Below are 18486 nucleotides of genomic sequence, written 5' to 3'. Positions count from 1 at the left end.
CTCCCCCTCCCCCGCACAGCAAGGAGCCTGGGCACCCAGAGGAGAGCCCTTGTTGAGTGGAATAGAGGGGAGCAAGTTCCTTTGTCAGGCAGAACAGGATGATGACAACTGTCCTGACAGCTCTGCCTGGGGGGAAGTACGGTGGGGCTGGGCCAGGAGAGGGCAGAGCTAGGGCAGAGCTAGGGCAGAACTGACCTGATCTTGCGCCAGTCAGAAAGGGGAATCACCCTGCTGGCCACTGCATTAGAGATTTAAAATTAAAAAGGTAACAGCTGGAGCCCCAGGTGCCTGGCCTCTTATAAAAGCCTGCGGGTGGGGTAGGGGAGAGAGACTGGCAAAAGAAACACCTGCAGCAGGCCCTGCTCCCACTGACAGGCCTCACAGCTGCAGGGCCCTCAAAGGCCAGGACCCATCCAGGAAGTTCTCTCACCCCCTGCATCAATCCTAATGCCTCCAGTGAGTGAGAGTCCCGGGCCGAGGTGGGGGTGGGCTGCGACGCATCCATGAGCAGCAGCCATCTGTCAACAGCTTCTTGGGGCAGGTTCTGTGGCAGTTGGTGGAGGGTTAGTGAGGACGCAGCAGTTTGAGGAGTTGAAGGGAGCATGGCAGTGGAAGGAAGGTGTGTTGAGAGCGACGTGTGGGGAGCTATAACCACTGGCCTTGTGTTTGGACACTGAAGCCCGCATCTTCTGCAGTTCTTTAACGAGACCTTCAGTAAGGCAGTTGTTTACTGATGAACCTCTCTCAGTGTTAAAGGCGATAGCTGCTTTAATAAGGCAGCCCCTTCCTCCCATCCCTCCTCTTTCACTCCTAATGCTCTTCCACAACAGCTTCTCCACTTGAATCCCTTTACACTCGCTCCCATTCCCATACCTCCAGTGCTACGTCCTGATGTTCGCCATGCACAGGTGTTAGACAACAGGCAGCATGTTTATGTATGTGGGAAAGTGAGAGGGCAGCAGAGGAATCAGCTAACAGCTCCTACCCCTTTGCAGTTGCTAAAATCTCACATACCAGATATTAGCCAATGGAAAGGGAAGATGAGACAGGGAGACCTAATCATCTGTCTCATCCCTTTACCCTACCCAATTACTCTTCAATTGATGAAGCAATATTTGTTCACATTTACCACTGTACCCTCCGTGCCTGGGTTTCCTTCTGCTTAAAGGGGAATGTCTAATATGCAGTTCAACCCAATAGCAAAAACATCTCTTAGCCCCCCTCAGATTCACTATCAAGGTGCACCACCTGGAAACTATTGTGATTTAGATGGAATATTGCACGCATCTCAAAGACATAGGCCACACTTTTGTAGTTAATATGGGCCAGGCCGAGAGCTGCTCTATTCTGTGCTAATTTAGAACCATGCGCAAGCTCCTGCCAAATTGATGTCAAAGACTTCAAATGGGCAAAGACTGGGAATCTTGGCTTTAAATTATTGACAGCAGCAATGCTGAAACAGGAAGCTGAGGGTATGTGAAACTTTATACAAGGGAAATATTTAATCCCCCCTCCTGCTGAGATTCTCTGTCTTTGTGAGGCATTTACTACTTTGGTGGTTGTCATTTGCACATACTGAAGTCCAGTGTTATATGTTTAGGTTGAAAACTGTACACATATGGCATGAACTGTCAGCATAAGATGCTGAAGTAGTATGGTTCACTACCCAAAGGAAAAATGAGGGCCCACACTCCAAGTACAGTGCAACTTGGATCCCGAGCAGTACAGAGAAATTTGAAGAAAAGAATTTGGAGCCAAATTTGCACGTATAGGTGTGTTTGCATTGTGGAGTCACAATGCAAATATATATGTATAGTTTCAGCCTCTGTTTCAAAATCTGACCGTCGGTGGGAATCACGTGTAACGATAAATAAGTTAAGAGAAATTTACAGTAAATTTTTCTCTCTCATCTTAATCAGACAAATTCATGCAACTCCACTGAAGTCAGTGGAGAGCAGGTCTGAAGCTGGCCCATTGTGTTTCTTTTATATTTTTTTATTGTTTAGAGCAGGGGTGGACAAACTATGGGCCAGATCCAGCCTGTCAGGACTTTGGATCTGGCCCACGGGATTGCCAGCCCCGTGGCGCAGCGGGGCTAAGGCAGGCTCCCTGCCTACCCTGGCCCCACACTGCTCCCGGAAGCAGCCAGAACCACATCCCTGCAGCCCCTGGGGGTGGGGCAGAGAGCTCCAGGCACTGTCCTCATCTGCAGGCACCACCCCCCACAGATCCCATTGGCTGGGAACGGAAACCTCAAGGTAAGCAGCGCCAGGCTGGAGCCTGCCCCCTGAGCCCCCTCCTGCACCCTGCCCTGAGCCCCCTCCCACACTCCACACGCCCTCCTGCACCCTAATCCCCTTCCCTGAGCCTCCTCCTACACCCCTTGCCCTGAGCCCCTTCCTGTATACCGCACCCCCTCCTACACCCCAACCCTCTGCCCCAGCCCTACATTCATGGCCCTGCATGTAATTTCCCCACCCAGATGTGGCCCTCGGGCCAAAAAGTTTGCCCACCCCTGGTTTAGAGACTCAAGGTGGATGAGGTAATATCGTTTATTAGGCCAGCTTCTATTGATAAAAGATACAAGCTTTTGAGCTTCACAGAACTCTTCTTCAGATCTGGGAAAGATAATCAGAATGTCTATTACTTAGATCAGATTCAGAGGAATATATAAAGCAGTGTAAGTTAACCCTCAGTAAGAGGTATACGCTTAAGTAAGTAAGGCTAAAGGGGTCTAGAGGTTGTTAGGCACACGTTCTACAGGTAAAACTATGTAACATGCACTGAAAAAACACCATGATAGTTGCAAACATTTATTAACTAAATTCTTAATGGGAAAAAAATAGCAATGAGTTGTTGCAAATAAGTTTCTGTACGTTATTCACAGTTTACAAACAGTAGCTGAACTTTAAAAAACAAAAGACATTGAACTTAAGACAGTGAAAAGTTGCTGTATAAAAATTTTGTAGAAAACGGGCTGACAATACAGAGTACAGGTCAAAATTAAGGAGAAGAAATACAAACCCAAACAAAATGTTCTACTTTACTGAATAACTTCCTTGGATTTGTGCTTGTTACTTAAATTCTGGAATATCTGTTAAGTGATGAAAAAAGGGACGACCATGAACACAGCCTTTATTTTCATTTCCAAGCTGTTGCTTCATCCTGTAAATTGTGTCCTCTACATCCTCTTTTGACATATACAAGGGTAGCTGCCGAGACATACGCACTGCTTCTCCCTGTGGAGAGGAAACCCCCCCCATAAATTTTTTAGTGCTACCTTGTATCAGATTAACATGTGGCTTCAATAAACTCAACAGGCAGTAGTAGTATATTCCATTTTTCTCTTTCCTAGTGGTAAATTCTATTTCTTATTACCAGTATATTCAACCCCAGCATCCAAACTACAACTCTAAGCAAAAGTCTTACATGACATTTCAAGGTACTAAGCAAGGTATCAGGTCAAATCACAATGAGAAAGAATAGCATCAAATTAACTTGTTTCAGAGTAGCAGCCGTGTTAGTCTGTATCTGCAAAAAGAAAAGGAGTACTTGTGGCACCTTAGAGATTAACAAATTTATTTGAGCATAAGCTTTTGTGAGCTACAGCTCACTTCATCGGCTGCCAATGAAGTGAGCTGTAGCTCACGAAAGCTTATGCTCAAATAAATTTGTTAATCTCTAAGGTGCCACAAGTACTCCTTTTCTTTTTGGAAATTAACTTGTATTGCCAATCTGTTGGTCATGTTTGTACTCTCTTTTAGGGTCCAGTCTTCCAAGATGCTGGGCACCTTTTGATCTTTTTAGTTCCCTTAATTTATTGATTTCATTGAAAGCTGACAAAATACAAAACCTTAAGGTCTCTTTAAAGTGGCATTTCTGACTTGGTATTTTAATCATATTACTTAGCCAGTATTCCTCACCACTTGCCTGCTGCCTTCCTTCACAATGTACAAAACTGAACATGAGTTCAGGAATTTTTAAGCTTGAGCTACTTCATTCCCTCCCACAGTCCAGGGATGCCGTCCCTTTTTCTCCCAGCCTGAAAGGTTCTGCATCATTGTGGATTTCCCTCCAGCCAGGAGGTCTGAATGTAACTCCTTCTGGAACTAGTAGTCAATACTGCCCCTTGGAGCTGCCAAACGAGGATCACTGGAGAGAAAGGCAAAGAGCGTCCTGCTCAAATGTACAGTTCAAAGACAAAGCTTGAACTGCCTACTTGACAGTGTACTGCCATTATGCCATCAAGCTGGAGAGAAAGGCAAAGAGCATCCTGCTCAAATGTAGAGTTCAAAGACAAAGCTTGAACTGCATATTTGGCAGTGTACTGCAATTAGGCCACCAAGCTGGCCTCAAGCCCACATCAATTTTTTTCAATTGATTTTTTAAAATTATTGCAGGCCTTATGTCTCCCGTTTAGTCTCTCTACGTGCCTACTGCTGTTATTGCTGTGAAATATCTTTCCTTGTAACAGAAATGTTCACAGGCCCAACAAATGCCCTTATCTGCTCTCCTCCGTTTCAGATAGATAATCTCTTGATGAATCTGTTCATCAAGACTTGTCTTAAAAAACTAGTCATACAGGCCCAAATCCAGCATAAAAACAGAAGGTTACTTACTCTGTGCAGTAACTGAGGTTCTTCAAGTGGTGTCCCTGTGGGTGCTCCACTTCAGGTGTTGGTGCGTCCTGGCGCCGTTGATGGGAGATCTTCTGTAGCAGTGCCCAGTTAGGACGAGTGTGCGCAGTTGGTGTCTCATGGAGGCACTGGAGTCTGCTTGGCACGTGCGCATTCCGACTCCCTCAGTACCTTCTCCACCATGGAGTCCTTTAAGACTAACTCCAAAGAAGAGGGGAGGGGCGGTGGGTAGTGGAGCACGCACAGGGACACACATCTCAAAGAACCTCAGTTACTGCATAGGGTGAGTAACCTTCTCTTCTTCAAGTGGTGTCCGTGTGGGTGATCCACTTCAGGTGAATGTACAGCAGTACCTACTATAGTTGGGGGGACTTTGGAGTTGTGGGTTTGGCAGTGGCAGCCAGTACTGTATGACCTATGACAGTGTCTGCTCTGGCAACTTGTATGCTACCGTAGTGTTTGGCAAACGTATGGTCTGATGACCATGCAGCGGCTTTGCATATGTAAATAATGGGTACGTTGTGTAGGAACGCTACCGATGTTGACATAGCTCGAGTGGAATGAGTTCTGATGCCATCAGGATGTTCAATGTCGTGGATCTGGTAGCAGGACCTAATACAGTCAGAGATCCACTTGAAGAGCTGCTGTTTCGAAATAGCAGCTCCTTTAGAGCATTCTGCAGTAGATATGAAGAGTCTAGGTGATTTATGAAATGATTTTGTTCTGTCCAAGTAGAAGGCAATCGCCTTTCTACATCAAGGGTATGAAGTGCCGCTTTCTGTGGAGTTTTGGGGTAAAAAGTGGGGAGGTGTATTGTCTGGTTAAGGTGGAAAGAGGACACCACCTTTGGCAGAAATTTAGGGTGGGGTTGCATCGTGATCTTGTGCTTAAAGAAATTGTAAGCACCTCATGTGTAGCCTGGCGTGTTTCACCACGAACGTGGCAGCTGCCATGTAGCCCAGAAATTGCAGACACATTCTGGCTTCGACCCCTGGACAGATGGACACCGTGTGTATGAGGTGTCTGATAGTGAGGAACTTGGCCTGCAGGAGAAAGGCTCTGGCGAGGGTTGAGTCCAGGTAAGCCCCAATGAATTCTATTTGCTGTGTAGGCATCACAGCTTATTTGCAGTCCGAGCCTTTGGAAAAGAGCCATTTGCGCAGGTGGGCTGCTACCACCGTGAGTGTCTTGGAAAACACCCGCGGTGTGGTGGAGAGACCAAATGGGAGTACTCTGTATTGGAAGTGATCGTGTCCCACTATGAACTATTGCAATCGTCTGTGTGTTGGGTGTATTGAGATATGGAAGTATGCATCTTTTAAGTCGGGAGCTGAGAACCAGTCCCCTTGTTCCAGCACTGGTATTATCGTGCCCAACGTGACCATTCTGAATTTTTGGGAGCGGACGAATTTGTTGTGTCATCGCAGGTCTAGAATGGGTGACCATCTTCTGCTTTAATTCTGGGTCAAGAAATGGTGGGAGTAAAACCCCTTCCCTATGTGTTGTATTGGAACTTGTTCCATTGCACCTAAGAGGAGTAGTTGAGTTCTTCCTGAAGTAGGTATTCATGAGAGGGGTCCCTGAAGAGGGACGGAAAGGGTAGGGAGGCACGAAATAAAGGGATGGAATAGCTTGACTGCACTATTTCCAGGACCCAGCGATCCTGTGTGATGTTTCGCCAAGTGCGGTGGAAGCGTTGGAGGCAATGGCCAAAAGGGTAAGTAGGCGCTGGTGGTAAGGACTGGTTGCTCAGACCCTCAACCAAGACTTCAAAATTGCGGTTTGTTACTCGACTGGTGGGACATAGGTTGTTTAGACTGGGTTGTTCGACCTCTGTTAGGCCTGCCGAGGGACCTCCCTATGTCATATTACTTGGACTGCGAGCAGCTGTATTGCTCTGGTAAGGCTGGTATCTCTTTCTCTTGGAAGGAGGGGTGTAGATCCCTAGTGTTCGGAGGGTAGCCCTGGAATCTTTCATCATGTGAAGGACTTCATCCGTTTTTCAGGAAAAAAGTTTGTCGAACGGTAAATCCTCCACTTTGGTCTGTAGCTCTTTAGGGATGTCAGATGAGGAGAAACAAGAGGCTCTATGCATCACCACCACAGTAGCTGTGGTGCAAGCTGCCATATCAGCCATGTCCAGAGATGCTTGAAGCGCCTTTCCAGATACTAGCTGTCCCTCTACCAGGACCAATTTAAAATCTGCTCTTCGGTTCTCTGGGATGTGGGAGGTGAATTCAAAAAGTTGGCTGTAATGATCAAAGTCATAGCTAGTGAGAAGAGCAGTGTAGTTGGCAATTCTAAACTGGAGAGTAGAGGATGTGTAAACCTTGCGACCTAAGAGGTCAAAGTGTTTGAAGTCTTTTTCTTGGGGTATGGACCAGTAATGAGGTTGTTTAGCCCTATGGTTAGCCAATTCAACCACAAAGGAGTTGGGCTGTGGGTGTGAGAATAAAAGGTCCACACCCTTAGCTGGGACATAATATTTCTAGTCAGCCTTTTTACATGTTGGTGGGACAGAGGCTGGTGTCTGCCAGATAGTGTCAGCCGGTTCTACTTTGGCATCGTTTATGGGGAGTGCAATCTTTGAGGATCTTCAAGAGCTTATGTTGATTCTCCTGTACCTCCTCCACTGGAACGTCCTGGCTGATTGCAACCCTCTTCAATAATTCCTGAAATTGCTTGAAGTCATCTGCCGTAGTTGGTGGGGGTGGCATGATGGCTTCATTAGGTAAAGAAGAGGAGCTGTGTTTGGGCAACTCCATGTCAGGTCCGGGCTCTTCACACGGATGGCATTGGGGATCCAGATGGAGAGCGGATCTGCGCTCTATGGGGTGAGGAGGTGCAGGAATAGTGGGCCTTATAGGGTGCCCATGCGTCCAAAGTGCCCATTGCATGGGGCATAGTAGTTGAGGTCCCATCCTTGGTGGAGCAAACCATGGGAAGTGGGGTTGGTCGTTGTGATGCACGTTCCTGTGAGGCAGTCTTAGTTGTGGTGGAGGAAAGTCGGGTGGAGGAAAAACTGTGTCTCCGTGGTCATTGCCATCACTGTCTGTGAAGACGGAGCGTTCAGTAGGAGAGGGTGGCTGGATCAAGGGTGAGCCCTCGGTACTGAGTAGAGGAGAATCCACTGAGATGTCTTGATGCGTTAGAAATTGTGTCTGTCCTGGAGTGTGCAGCACCAAGGATTTAGAGTCAGAAGCCATTGGTTTAAGCAGTTTGTCTTTGGTCTTGGCTGGTGCCGGTGGCCCCATGGCGGCACCAGATAGTGTGTCAGTACTGGTGGAGTTGCTGGTGCCTATGGCATTGTCCGTTCTGGGGCTATGTGTGTGGACAGTGCTGACTCCAGCACAGGTATCGGCACCTTTGGTGCCAAGGAGGAGACCTGGCCATGACGTAGCCTTGACTCCTTACGTTTCTACACTACATACCCGGTGCCGGAGGTGCCGGGAACGTCACAGGTGCTGACCCTTGAGGCAGTTGGCACTGCTGGCAAGGACCTCGCTGGGGACCATTTCTTTGTGCCCAATTCCCTGTTTGTGGAGGTCGAGGCTCTCTTTTACTTCTCGTGAGATGGTAGAGCCATGCTCTTGTCAGTTCTGACCTGGTCGGAGAGCACCTAGGAGAGGGTTTTGTTCTGCCTGTCTCCAAATTGGGTTGGAGGGATTTCTCCATCAGAATAATCTTTAAACGCAGGTCTTGGTCATGGCGAGCTCTGGTTTTTAGATTATTGCAGTGGACGCACTAGTTGCACGTGTGTCTCACCGACACATTTGACAAATTGGGAATGTCCATCCAAGCATGGTATGGGATCCTTGCAAGAGTCGCATTTTTTAAAACCAGGAGACCCCAGCATCTTTAATGTGGCCCACTGAAGAAGGTCTAAGAATGAGACATTAGCAAGGTTCACTCCCAAAGGGGGAAGAGGGGTTAAGAAAAACTTGGTTTGGTTTTGTTTTTTAATGAGCTCTATGCAACTGTCTAAAGGTAGAGTAGTAACTGGGGAGGTTTTATCTAACTAAAACTAATTTTCTCTCAAAATAGAGGAAGAGGTTCAGCACTGCCCCAAGTTCCATCTTCAGCCAAGGATGGCTGAGAATGAACTGAGGGGGTTGGAATGCGTGTGCGCCAAAAAGATTTCAACGAAGCCGTGAGACACCAACTGCACATGCACATTCTGACTGGGCACTGCTACTGAAGATCTCCGATCAACGGTACCAGTATGCACCGACACCTGAAGTGGAGCACCCACAGGACACCACTTGATGAAGAAAGTAGGCTGGTTGCTTGGTAGCTTATGGGCCATTTGGCAGATTTGAAAGATGACAAAGAATAATGGAAGACAGGCTTGTCCACTTCCCCATCCGTTCCTGTCAGTTCTCCAAAACCCTGAACTGAAATGGGAAATGGCTTATCCAAGTACAAAACCACAGCCATTAGGCTAGTCATTCAAAGGAAAGTGACCTTTTAACGTCAGTGCTTGTGCGTGCACTTACTTCCTATCCCCCTCATTCATGGCTCTTAGCAATATGTTTAATACACAAATAGGTAGTTACTGCCCTTTGGATGGACAACTTTCAGCATGAACAATTTCATATACAAACAATATATAGAATATTAGATAATTTGAAATATATAACAATATACTGTTCCCCTCAGTGTTATGTCACTTTTCTTGCCTCTCCATAATGTGTTGATTGAAGATTTGCTATCTTAGGCCCCTATATAGGAAAACACTTGAAGTATATACTTAAGTCCACCCCTATTTAAGTACATACTAAAGTGCTTTCTTGAATACAGAATGCTTTGTCAACTTGGGGTTTGAGAAAGAGAGAGAATGAGAGAGAGAGTGTGTGTGTATATACACACAGCTAATGATTAAATACTGTGGGACAAATCCTGCCTTGTTTATCTGGAGGTGGAAAGGGTCCACTGGCAGGTCTGCTGTCCATAGGAAGGCACACAAGGGTGAGCAACCATGGGAAAAGCATACAGAGGAAAAGTGGGTTAAGAAGCAGTGTGGCATGAGTATGCCACAGTCTGAGGGGAAGAAACCTTCTTTCCTTTGCCCTGAAGCTAACAAAACAAATTTTTAAAAAATAAGACTATTATCCCTGAATTTATGCCACTAAAACTTGTATAATTCAATTTAGTGGCTAGAAATAAAGTTCTTTTTCCTAATTATTATTTTATCTACCTCTATTGTATCTCTACTCTCTCAACTTTCTCTTTGCATGAATTGTAGAAATTTTATTTATTTTTGTATGAAAGCCGTGCACTTTCAGATTGTTTGGAAACTGTGTGCATCTCACTGTGGTTTATTTAAACTTTAGATGTAGGTCTACTTTCCCTAAATTGATCCCTTAAATCATTTCATGATTACCAGATTAGTTATGGTGGAGCTATGACACTGGCAGTCCCGGTGCCAGCTCATGCCGAGGCCCCTAGGCCTCACTGAACAATGATAAATGCATAGCTGGAAATCAGTCTGGCTCACCTGTGTGTTACTATTGTTAAAATAGGAATTAGATTTATAGAGAAGTGTTTATTGTTGGACTTTATGAAATTCTCGTGAGTTGCTGCATACATTAATTTCATTATAATATCTGTATCCTGTGTTATAAGGTAATATTTAAGTGTTTGCTTTGTAACTATAAAAGTGCATGCTATGAAATTGGAAACCCCCACATTCAGGAGAGAAGCATTATCAAGTGTGAAAAATTAGTTTACCATAAGTAGTGTCATCTCCTGCCCAACAAAAGAAGGCCCATAGACACCAGACAAACCATTGTGGAACATCAGCAGATAAAAGACTTTGTTGATTGCTCCCACATACACCCACCCATGAAGAGGGGACATGCACAAACTTTCCTTCCACCACAGTTTGAACTCTGGGGGGGGAAGGGAATAAAAATTGCCTACCAGAAGAATCTGTATCACTATGCTGCTTGGCATTTGGAGAGGGCAATATTTCTAAGTATAAGCAAGGGATCCCCAAGATGCTTAGCTTGGGTTAGCCCTAAAGGACATATAGAGCTTGTGCATTACAGCAGCTTCTATTACAGTCTTAGGTTTCAAAAAGTAACTCATTTGTGTGTGTATGTTCACCTGCTTTAACCTTGTAAATAGCTCTAATTTCTTTTTCCTAGTTAATAAACCATTAGTTATTTTATTACAGGATTGGCTACAAGTGTTGTCTTTGGTGAGAGATCTAAGGTACAATTGACCTGGGGTATGTGACTGGTCATTTGGGACTAAGAGTAACCTGCTTATTGTGATTTTTGGTGTAAGGCATTATCTATCTATTGCCTGGGTGCCCAAGGGGACTGTCTGTGACTCCATATTAAGGCTGTTATAATGCTTCAAGAATCCACACTTGATACTTGGTTGGGAAAGGCTAATTATGGAACACAGAACCAATTTGGGGTTTGAGCTGTGGTTTGTAACAATCTGCCCTGAGGTTGGTATCCATTTTCGAGCCATTCCAGACAGCTTGACAGGAGTTAAGAATTTGTGGCTGTGACACATAAAAAAGAACCAACCACTTTCTGGAAACTGTAAACAATTTTATGATGGGACTGCACTGTAACCTGGAAAACTGCCTCTTTATAGTGTTTTTATATACTGTCTTATCAGGTCACAGTTCATTTATTCAAACCGCATTTCTTCTTTGAAAACTGCCAACATAAAAAGAGTACCTTCTTACTGAAATATGCTTCCTGAGCATATTCAGAGTCATATCTGATGACTGAAGTGACAAACATGTTCTTACTCCTTTTAGCCAATTCAACTGAGAGACAGTATATTGGATTTTATTGTTTCTTGTTCATCATCATGAGTCTCTCATCAGAATAGAACTGCATTTAATTAATGCTGAAAGCTAGAGAGGTATTGGTCACTACCTGACCAATACCTGAAAGCAAACCAGCTATTTCTTACCTCCAAGTAGTTTATCACTTTGAGAGGTCTACACTCATATACTTCCTTTGCATTTTTGTTTATCACGGCATTCAGAATTTCTTTTAAATCTGATATACCATAGTATGGCAGACAATTAGCCATTCCTTCTATTTCCAGCTGGTTTTCTGTAGCTGAATATCCTGGCAATAAGAAAAGAAAATAATTAGTATTCCTGATATCAATAAACAACATCTATGTTACACACTGTTTTGATTTATATCCCAGAATAAGCCAAATGAAAATAAAACTGATGTAAAAACACTTAGTAAACTAGTCATTAGAATTCAATACAGTTAAGACAATTAATTTTGCCTTCATTGGAATGAACAGCATGACCTCCTCCTGGGTTTCATATTAATCATGTGTCATGAGTGCCTTTTCACACCACATGTGCCACAGTTTACTTTAGTTCAAATCCCAGTTAGAACTGTTTAAATGCTTACACCACTTTACAGTATTTCCTCTTTGGGCAGGCATTGTAATCCCATAGCTTTTATTAAAACAAATGAAATTAAAGGTGAATATGTAATGATTTCAGCTTCTACGATTTGTTTTTATGAACAGTGTGTTGATGCTAGTTGCTATGCAAATGGTTTAAACATCCGTCCAACTCAAACTCAATTATTTGGGACAGATGCAATTCCCGTTGAAATCAAAAGCAGTCTTTCCATTGAATTCCACTACCACAGAGACTGAAGAACCCAAGTCCTCACAACTGAACCATTCCACAGGGCCCTCCACATCCATCAAGGGGTTGCCACCACTTCAACTGAACACCTGAATAGGGACCTCCAGGGCATGATGCAAAGACCATCTTATTAATGTAACCACCTACACCCCAGCAAAAAAACTCAACTCCCTACACCATGGGAATCCAAACCTTTAAACAAATCCAGACACCCACCCTACTATTAAATTAACCCCACCCAAGCACCCTCCTTCCATCCCAACATAAACTTCTCTTTTCTTTAGGCTCAGCCTCTGCTCACCTAATTTCCCACTCAATAAATCCCCTATAAATGGCATAAACCTTACTCTTGCTAGTATCTGTCTCAGACCCACAAAGGAATAGTGTTCATGACAATCTCAGTCCATTCCCCTGTGCCAGATCTCTGTCATGCCAACTCCAATTAAGGGAGTTAGATTGGAACTCCCTAGAGAAACCTGCACCTGATTGGCAAAGGGGAAACAGCTGCCAGCCTAATTAGCCCGAGGTTGCACAGAAGCGTCAGGGGAAGGAAGCCAAAGGGGGAAGCCAGAGAATGGAAGGAGAGGGGTAGCTCTTCCCTCCTGGCTACAGAGATCGAGAAGTCCTTAAGGCTCAAACCCCCAAGCTGTAGATGGTGAGAAGGTGGTGGGATTGCACTCTGGAAATAAACTGCACCGGTGAATGCTGAGCCAGGTCTTTTTGTGTGTTTTGGAGCAGAGGCAGGACCAAGGGGGGCCCTACTATGCCCTGTTACAGCTAGCTACCGCCTATTGGGGAGGTGGATTAAATATAACAAGGGGAGACCCCCCCTCCCATCACTGTAGTGTCTACACTGAAGCACCACAGTAGTGCAGCCTAAGTTAAAAGAACAGTGAAGAGGGGTCACAAGTTAATAACAACAACAAATTGAAAGATTCTATACGTGGGAGGAAATGTTTACAGCTGAAATCACAGAAATGTGTTTTAGTGGATTAATATTAATCAAATGAGGTTGCCATCCCTTTTTTGCACATTATTTACCTGGTGGTCACTAAATGGTAGTGAGAAGTTTGTGCATGCTGACAGGAACAAGTTTAACTATCATCGCTGGCACCTCCACAGTCTCCTGAGACCGCAGGATCCACCATGACATCCTTGGACCTTCATCATCCTGATCCTGAGAGATGTCGTGCCCAATTGAGCCAGAGAGAGAGAACCAATGACATTCTCACCTTCACTGGCTAAATCCAGACCATCACTTTGAATGTGAGACTTATATTTTTTTCTTCCCTAGCTCCTTTTGTCTTCTGTCTCAAGAGAGTCTGGCTTAGACAGCCAAGACAATTCCATCTTTTGCAACATTGTTATGCGTCTGATCAGAGAGGCAGCCTGACACTGGTACAAGTTTGCCAGCTCTTATAGTGGCTGACAAGACAATGTGCACTGTGCTCGTGTTTCTCCAGCAGGGAAGCTGGAAGTGAGAGTCAGCACAGAAGACTGAAGCTGCATTTTCTACCTTTACTATTCTTTTCTTTCCCCTTTTGTGTGTTTGTTTAGTCTTACTGTAAACAGGATCAGACTTCAACAACAACAGCTCCAGCCCACTTCAACTAACTTTCTCTTTTGCCCGAAAAAGGACACAATCCATCAAAGGGGGGGTTCCCTATAAAGTAGTTTTCAGGCAAAAGGGAGCAATGGAATATTGTAAAATTGAAAGCCTTATTTAATACTTTACATTTCAAATGCTATAGCTGTTTTTCCTTTCTGTACCCTTGATGAAAGGTTACAAAGATTTTGAATGGTAGTCGTTACAATAAGAGTAAGCCAAAGATAAAGTAACATAAAACTCCCGACCACTCATTAATTTTGTAACAATAAACAAAAGTTTCATTAACATCTTAGCCCTTGTGGTCCCGAGACACCCCCTTTCATAACACAGTATCACCCTCCTATGCAAGCATATCATTTTTGCTACTAGGTGAGAGATACCCAATCCCTTGCCACAGACTCTGGCTAGACATATAACTAAAACTGCCTGAATGGTTCCTTTGAATACCAACTATCTAATCATGAGACTTAAACTAGATGTTTAGTGGCACATATGAACAGGATGCCAATGGCATCCCATAGCTACCTGATACTCATATTTTTCTTGTGTATATTATCCAAGTAATTCCAAATGTTTTCACCTTCTATGTATTTGTAAGTGTGGATTTTAGTATGTCTATCTTCAACATGGCTGTACGTCCTATAAATAAGTTTCAATAAGCAAACTGTTGAACTTTGCTGTAAAAGTAGTTTTGCAATAGTAAGTAACTATTTTGACTTTTGAATGTAAGCTCCAAGTGCTCAAATCTCTCTGTGAAAATTATCAACTGTAACATCCCTACATCCACATTTGGGTTCGAGTTCACCAGACAGTGTATTCCTCTTAAAGCTCGAGCTAAGGCTGAGAAGTATGACTTCCATGAGCTACAGATACAGCAGAGGCAGAAAAGAACACCCACTCTGAGTGTGGTTATATTCTGTAGACTGAAAAGTGGAATACTGTATACTGATTCAAATATTTTCATCTGTAAATCTTTGCAAGAACAATTTGGCAACCTCTGAGGAAGTGAGAAGACACTTAAACCTCACTGTACATGTAAGCTTTTGACAAAGTATAAAGACATTCTGGAGTATTCAAATATCGACTCTTTAGTTTCCGCAAGTGATTTCTGTGAAATAATGTGCAATGTCCAAGGAAAATATTGCCAAGTGAACAAATGACTAATTTTCAACTGGCCAAAAATGTGGATTTCTCATTGCTGCCAGTGTTCCTCTTCCCTTTTCAAACAAAGCCCTCGTGGTGAACTTTGGAGCATTTTCTCTCACTGGCCATGAAAATCTGCTTCCTTTCAGCTGCCCCACCTACAAAGTTGTCTTTTTTCCACTCAACATCAAATATACCAAGCGTCAAAAAAGAAGAAACTTAGTTATTTAGTGGGCAGTGGGAACAGAGTTCACCATGGGAGTTCTGATCACAAACAAAATGAGAGCTAGAAAGCTGCATCACAGCTTGTAAACTCTGGCTAGTAAGGCTTATGAGACAGCTAGTTTGCAATCTGAATGAACAGAGGGGTGGGAAATATTTTTTTTTACTATGTATGTGTATATCTTTCTGATGTGACAGGATATCTATGAGGGGTGGGGGAGAGGGAGGAATGAGAGATAAATTAACTATATTTTTGTTCCCGGAAATATTTGGACTTAGTGTGTAAATGCTTTCAGCAATCTTCTAATATCCAGTTTATAATATAGAGCTTTCTGATTTAATAACTGTATATACTCCAGTCATATTTGCTGAATTAGCCACACCTTTCTCAGGCAAACACTTTCAAAGCTGAGAGAACAATTGCTACTATCTGAGGCTCAGACCGAAGAAAAGATGGACCACCAGCTATTGTGCAAATGCTATTGTTGTGACACTTAACTCAGTTTGATATGGCATCCTGCCCTAAAATAAAGAAATACAAGGACCATCTCATGCTAAACAAACCAAATATGTAAAATAACACATTCAACTTACATTAAAAAAGGACATTATGGCTGCAAAGTCAAACCCTCACAAGCTAGGAAAAATGCCAGAACTGAGGCTGCCTGTGCTACCTTAATTTGGCTTCCTTCTATGTATGCATTTTGACACAGACTTTAATTACATGAGCACATCCTATTTTTTCCACAGGACCCCTGCCTCATTCAGTGCATAGACTGGAACTTCTCTGGGGATGAATAAGAGCTGTGTAGTGAAGGAGGCTGTTGGCTGTAGGAAAAAGAATGAAAATGAATATTTCCCTCGCTTGATTCTTGGAACCAACTAAACCATTTTAACTGACCATTTTCCAAAACAATTCAGCCTGAGTCAGACATCTGGTATGGAAAATTTCAGCTTGCATATATTCCAAAGCCAGAAAGGTAATGAAGGCCATAGGATTACCCCCAAAATAATTCTGAGAACATTTCTTTTTAGAAAAATACCCATTCTTGATTTTAAAATAGTCACTGATGGAGAATCTCCCACAACCCTTAAGTAAATTGGTCTAATGGTTAATTATTTTTAGAATTAAAAATATATGCTTTATTTCCGGTCTGAATTTGTTTACCTTCAACTTCCATCCACTGGATAGTGTTATACCTTTCTCTGCTAGATTAAGAGCCCATTATTAAATACTTGTTCCCTATGTAGATACTTACAAACTGTAATCAAGTCACCCATTAACTGTCTCTTTGTTAAGCTAAATAGATTGAGCTCCTTGAGTCTGTCACTATAGGGCATGTTTTCTAATCTTTTAGTCATTCTCACGGCTCATCTCTGAACCCTCTCCAATTTATCAACATTCTTCTTTTGAATTGTGGACACCAGAACTGGACACAGTCCAGCAGGAATTGCTCCAGTGCCAAATATAGAGATAAAATAACCTCTGTTCCTGCTTGAGATTCCCCCATTTCTGCATCCCAGGATTGCATTATCTATTTTGTCCCCAGTGTCACACTAGGAACTCATGCTCCTTTGTCAATTTTCTACCATTACAAACTTTTGATTTATATTAATTATCATCAACTTCCCTTTTCTTCCATTATTTTTTTTACAGCTGCCTTCACTTTCCCTCTAAACCAGGCTGTTTTTTTAACCAGTTGGGCCTTCTTCTTCGATTGTGGCTTTCTGGGTATCCAGTAAAGTATTCTTAAACGATCCCCAATTATCATTCACATTTTTTCTGATTAAGTGTTGGATGGCTAAAGTTTGGCAAAGTTATAAGCAACTGAAAACAGGGTCTTATAATGGGAAGTTTCAGGGGAAACAAATTGATTGTTTAGAGTTCTCACTATTCCAAGATGGACTAGTCTAGGGTTGGTCTGCAGGTAATTTTATCTAGAGAATAAAAAATATCTATGTCTATAAATAAAATAATCCCAACTCACTACCTTGCAGCTGAAGTGAGTCATGAGAAAGGTGAGCTAGAGAGTGTCCGTAATTAAGATGACACCAAGCTTGCATGCATATCTGAAGAGCTTACAACAGAAATGGACCCTGGCAAACTTCAAGGAGCCCCTAATAAGCACTCTGTATCTGGGAAGTAAGCACAAACAACTATGAAAAAGGAGCAAATGAGGAACTGGCCCCTTCTGCAGGAAGAAGCCACTAGGTTGGGATCCGCTAAAGAATGTCCTGGATTAAATTCCATGTACTTGTTGTTATTGACTTATTGCCTATTGATAACCAGTTTGCCAGCATCCTCTGTTCAGGCTATATGTGGCCCAGAAGGAAGAATAGCTTTCTCCTGAAAGAACAGTTTGGCCTTTCACTAATGACTTGCTCCAGCATCTTTTTTGGACCTGTCCTTGAAGGTTTCCATATGTTACAATACATCTGTCATCACTCTGCATATGCATGATGTGGTAACATATGAAGCTACAGCATTCCCAACAGCTCTTACAGTGAATCTCTGCCCTGGATCAAGTGAATTGCCATCTAGGCACTGCACCCCAAGAAACTAGCCTCCGTGGGCACTGTGATAGAGGAAATGTCTGCAATTGATTTGCCTCTGCGAAGCCTGTCTTTGGATTTCCACTGATGGCAGGATGGCTGTAAATCATCTAGTGTAAAAGTATACCCACTCTTTACTTCTGGGCTATTAAGGTAATAAATGAGAAAGAATCTATATCATACCACTAATCTTTTGGAGAGTAGACTGATGGGGGTTCTAAAACAGCCCTGCTATTGACCCCAAACTAAGTGCTAGCAAAAATTATGATGATGATCCTGATGCAAAGGCAGACCAGTATTCAAATCTTAAAACTGCCTTGCTGGGCCTCCAGAGCGTCGCCGATCCATTGCACAGCAAAGCAAGAGACATCCTGAACTCTGGAGGTGTTGGCGGTGGGAGTGGTAAGCACTAGGAAAGGCTGTTGGGCTTGAGGAAGACCCACCAAAACACTGACTTCCATTCCAGAAGACCAAAGAACGGTGACTTCCATTCCAGAAGACCAAAGAACAGTGAGGCAGGAAAAAGGCATGGATTCTGGGGCCTTCCTTCAGCTGCTGAGATGCTGAGGATACAAATAGCCCACCACAGATATTTCCTTTATTTTTTTTCTTATGCAAAAATTTAAAGGTTTTCCACTTGTTTCCTGTGGCAAAGAACCGCTTGCAAAAGACTC

The 18486-nt window shown here is 43.4% G+C and overlaps 1 protein-coding gene across 8 annotated transcripts in view; it reads right to left on the bottom strand.

Moving 5' to 3' along the window:
* Window positions 1–2594: 2594 nt before the first annotated feature.
* The window catches only part of PMS1 (PMS1 homolog 1, mismatch repair system component), a 101718-nt gene continuing 85826 nt past the window's right edge, over window positions 2595–18486 (bottom strand). For 6 of the 8 annotated variants that reach the window (XM_073306152.1, XM_073306153.1, XM_073306155.1 and 3 more), the window contains 2 exons: window positions 11577–11737; window positions 2597–3239 (listed from right to left, as the gene is read on the bottom strand). In XM_073306152.1, the coding sequence (XP_073162253.1) occupies window positions 3075–3239; window positions 11577–11737 (326 nt within the window). In that variant the 3' untranslated portion in view covers window positions 2597–3074. Of the gene's footprint in view, window positions 3240–11576; window positions 11738–18486 lie in introns of all 8 variants that reach the window. The other 2 variants (XM_073306158.1, XM_073306159.1) reach the window with 2 other exon arrangements.

This window comes from Lepidochelys kempii, chromosome 11 (assembly GCF_965140265.1).
Source record: "Lepidochelys kempii isolate rLepKem1 chromosome 11, rLepKem1.hap2, whole genome shotgun sequence".
In the NCBI taxonomy this organism is placed as follows: domain Eukaryota; kingdom Metazoa; phylum Chordata; order Testudines; family Cheloniidae; genus Lepidochelys; species Lepidochelys kempii.
The sequence above is the reverse complement of the archived record's forward strand: the minus strand, read 5'-3'. Positions and strand labels throughout refer to the sequence as shown.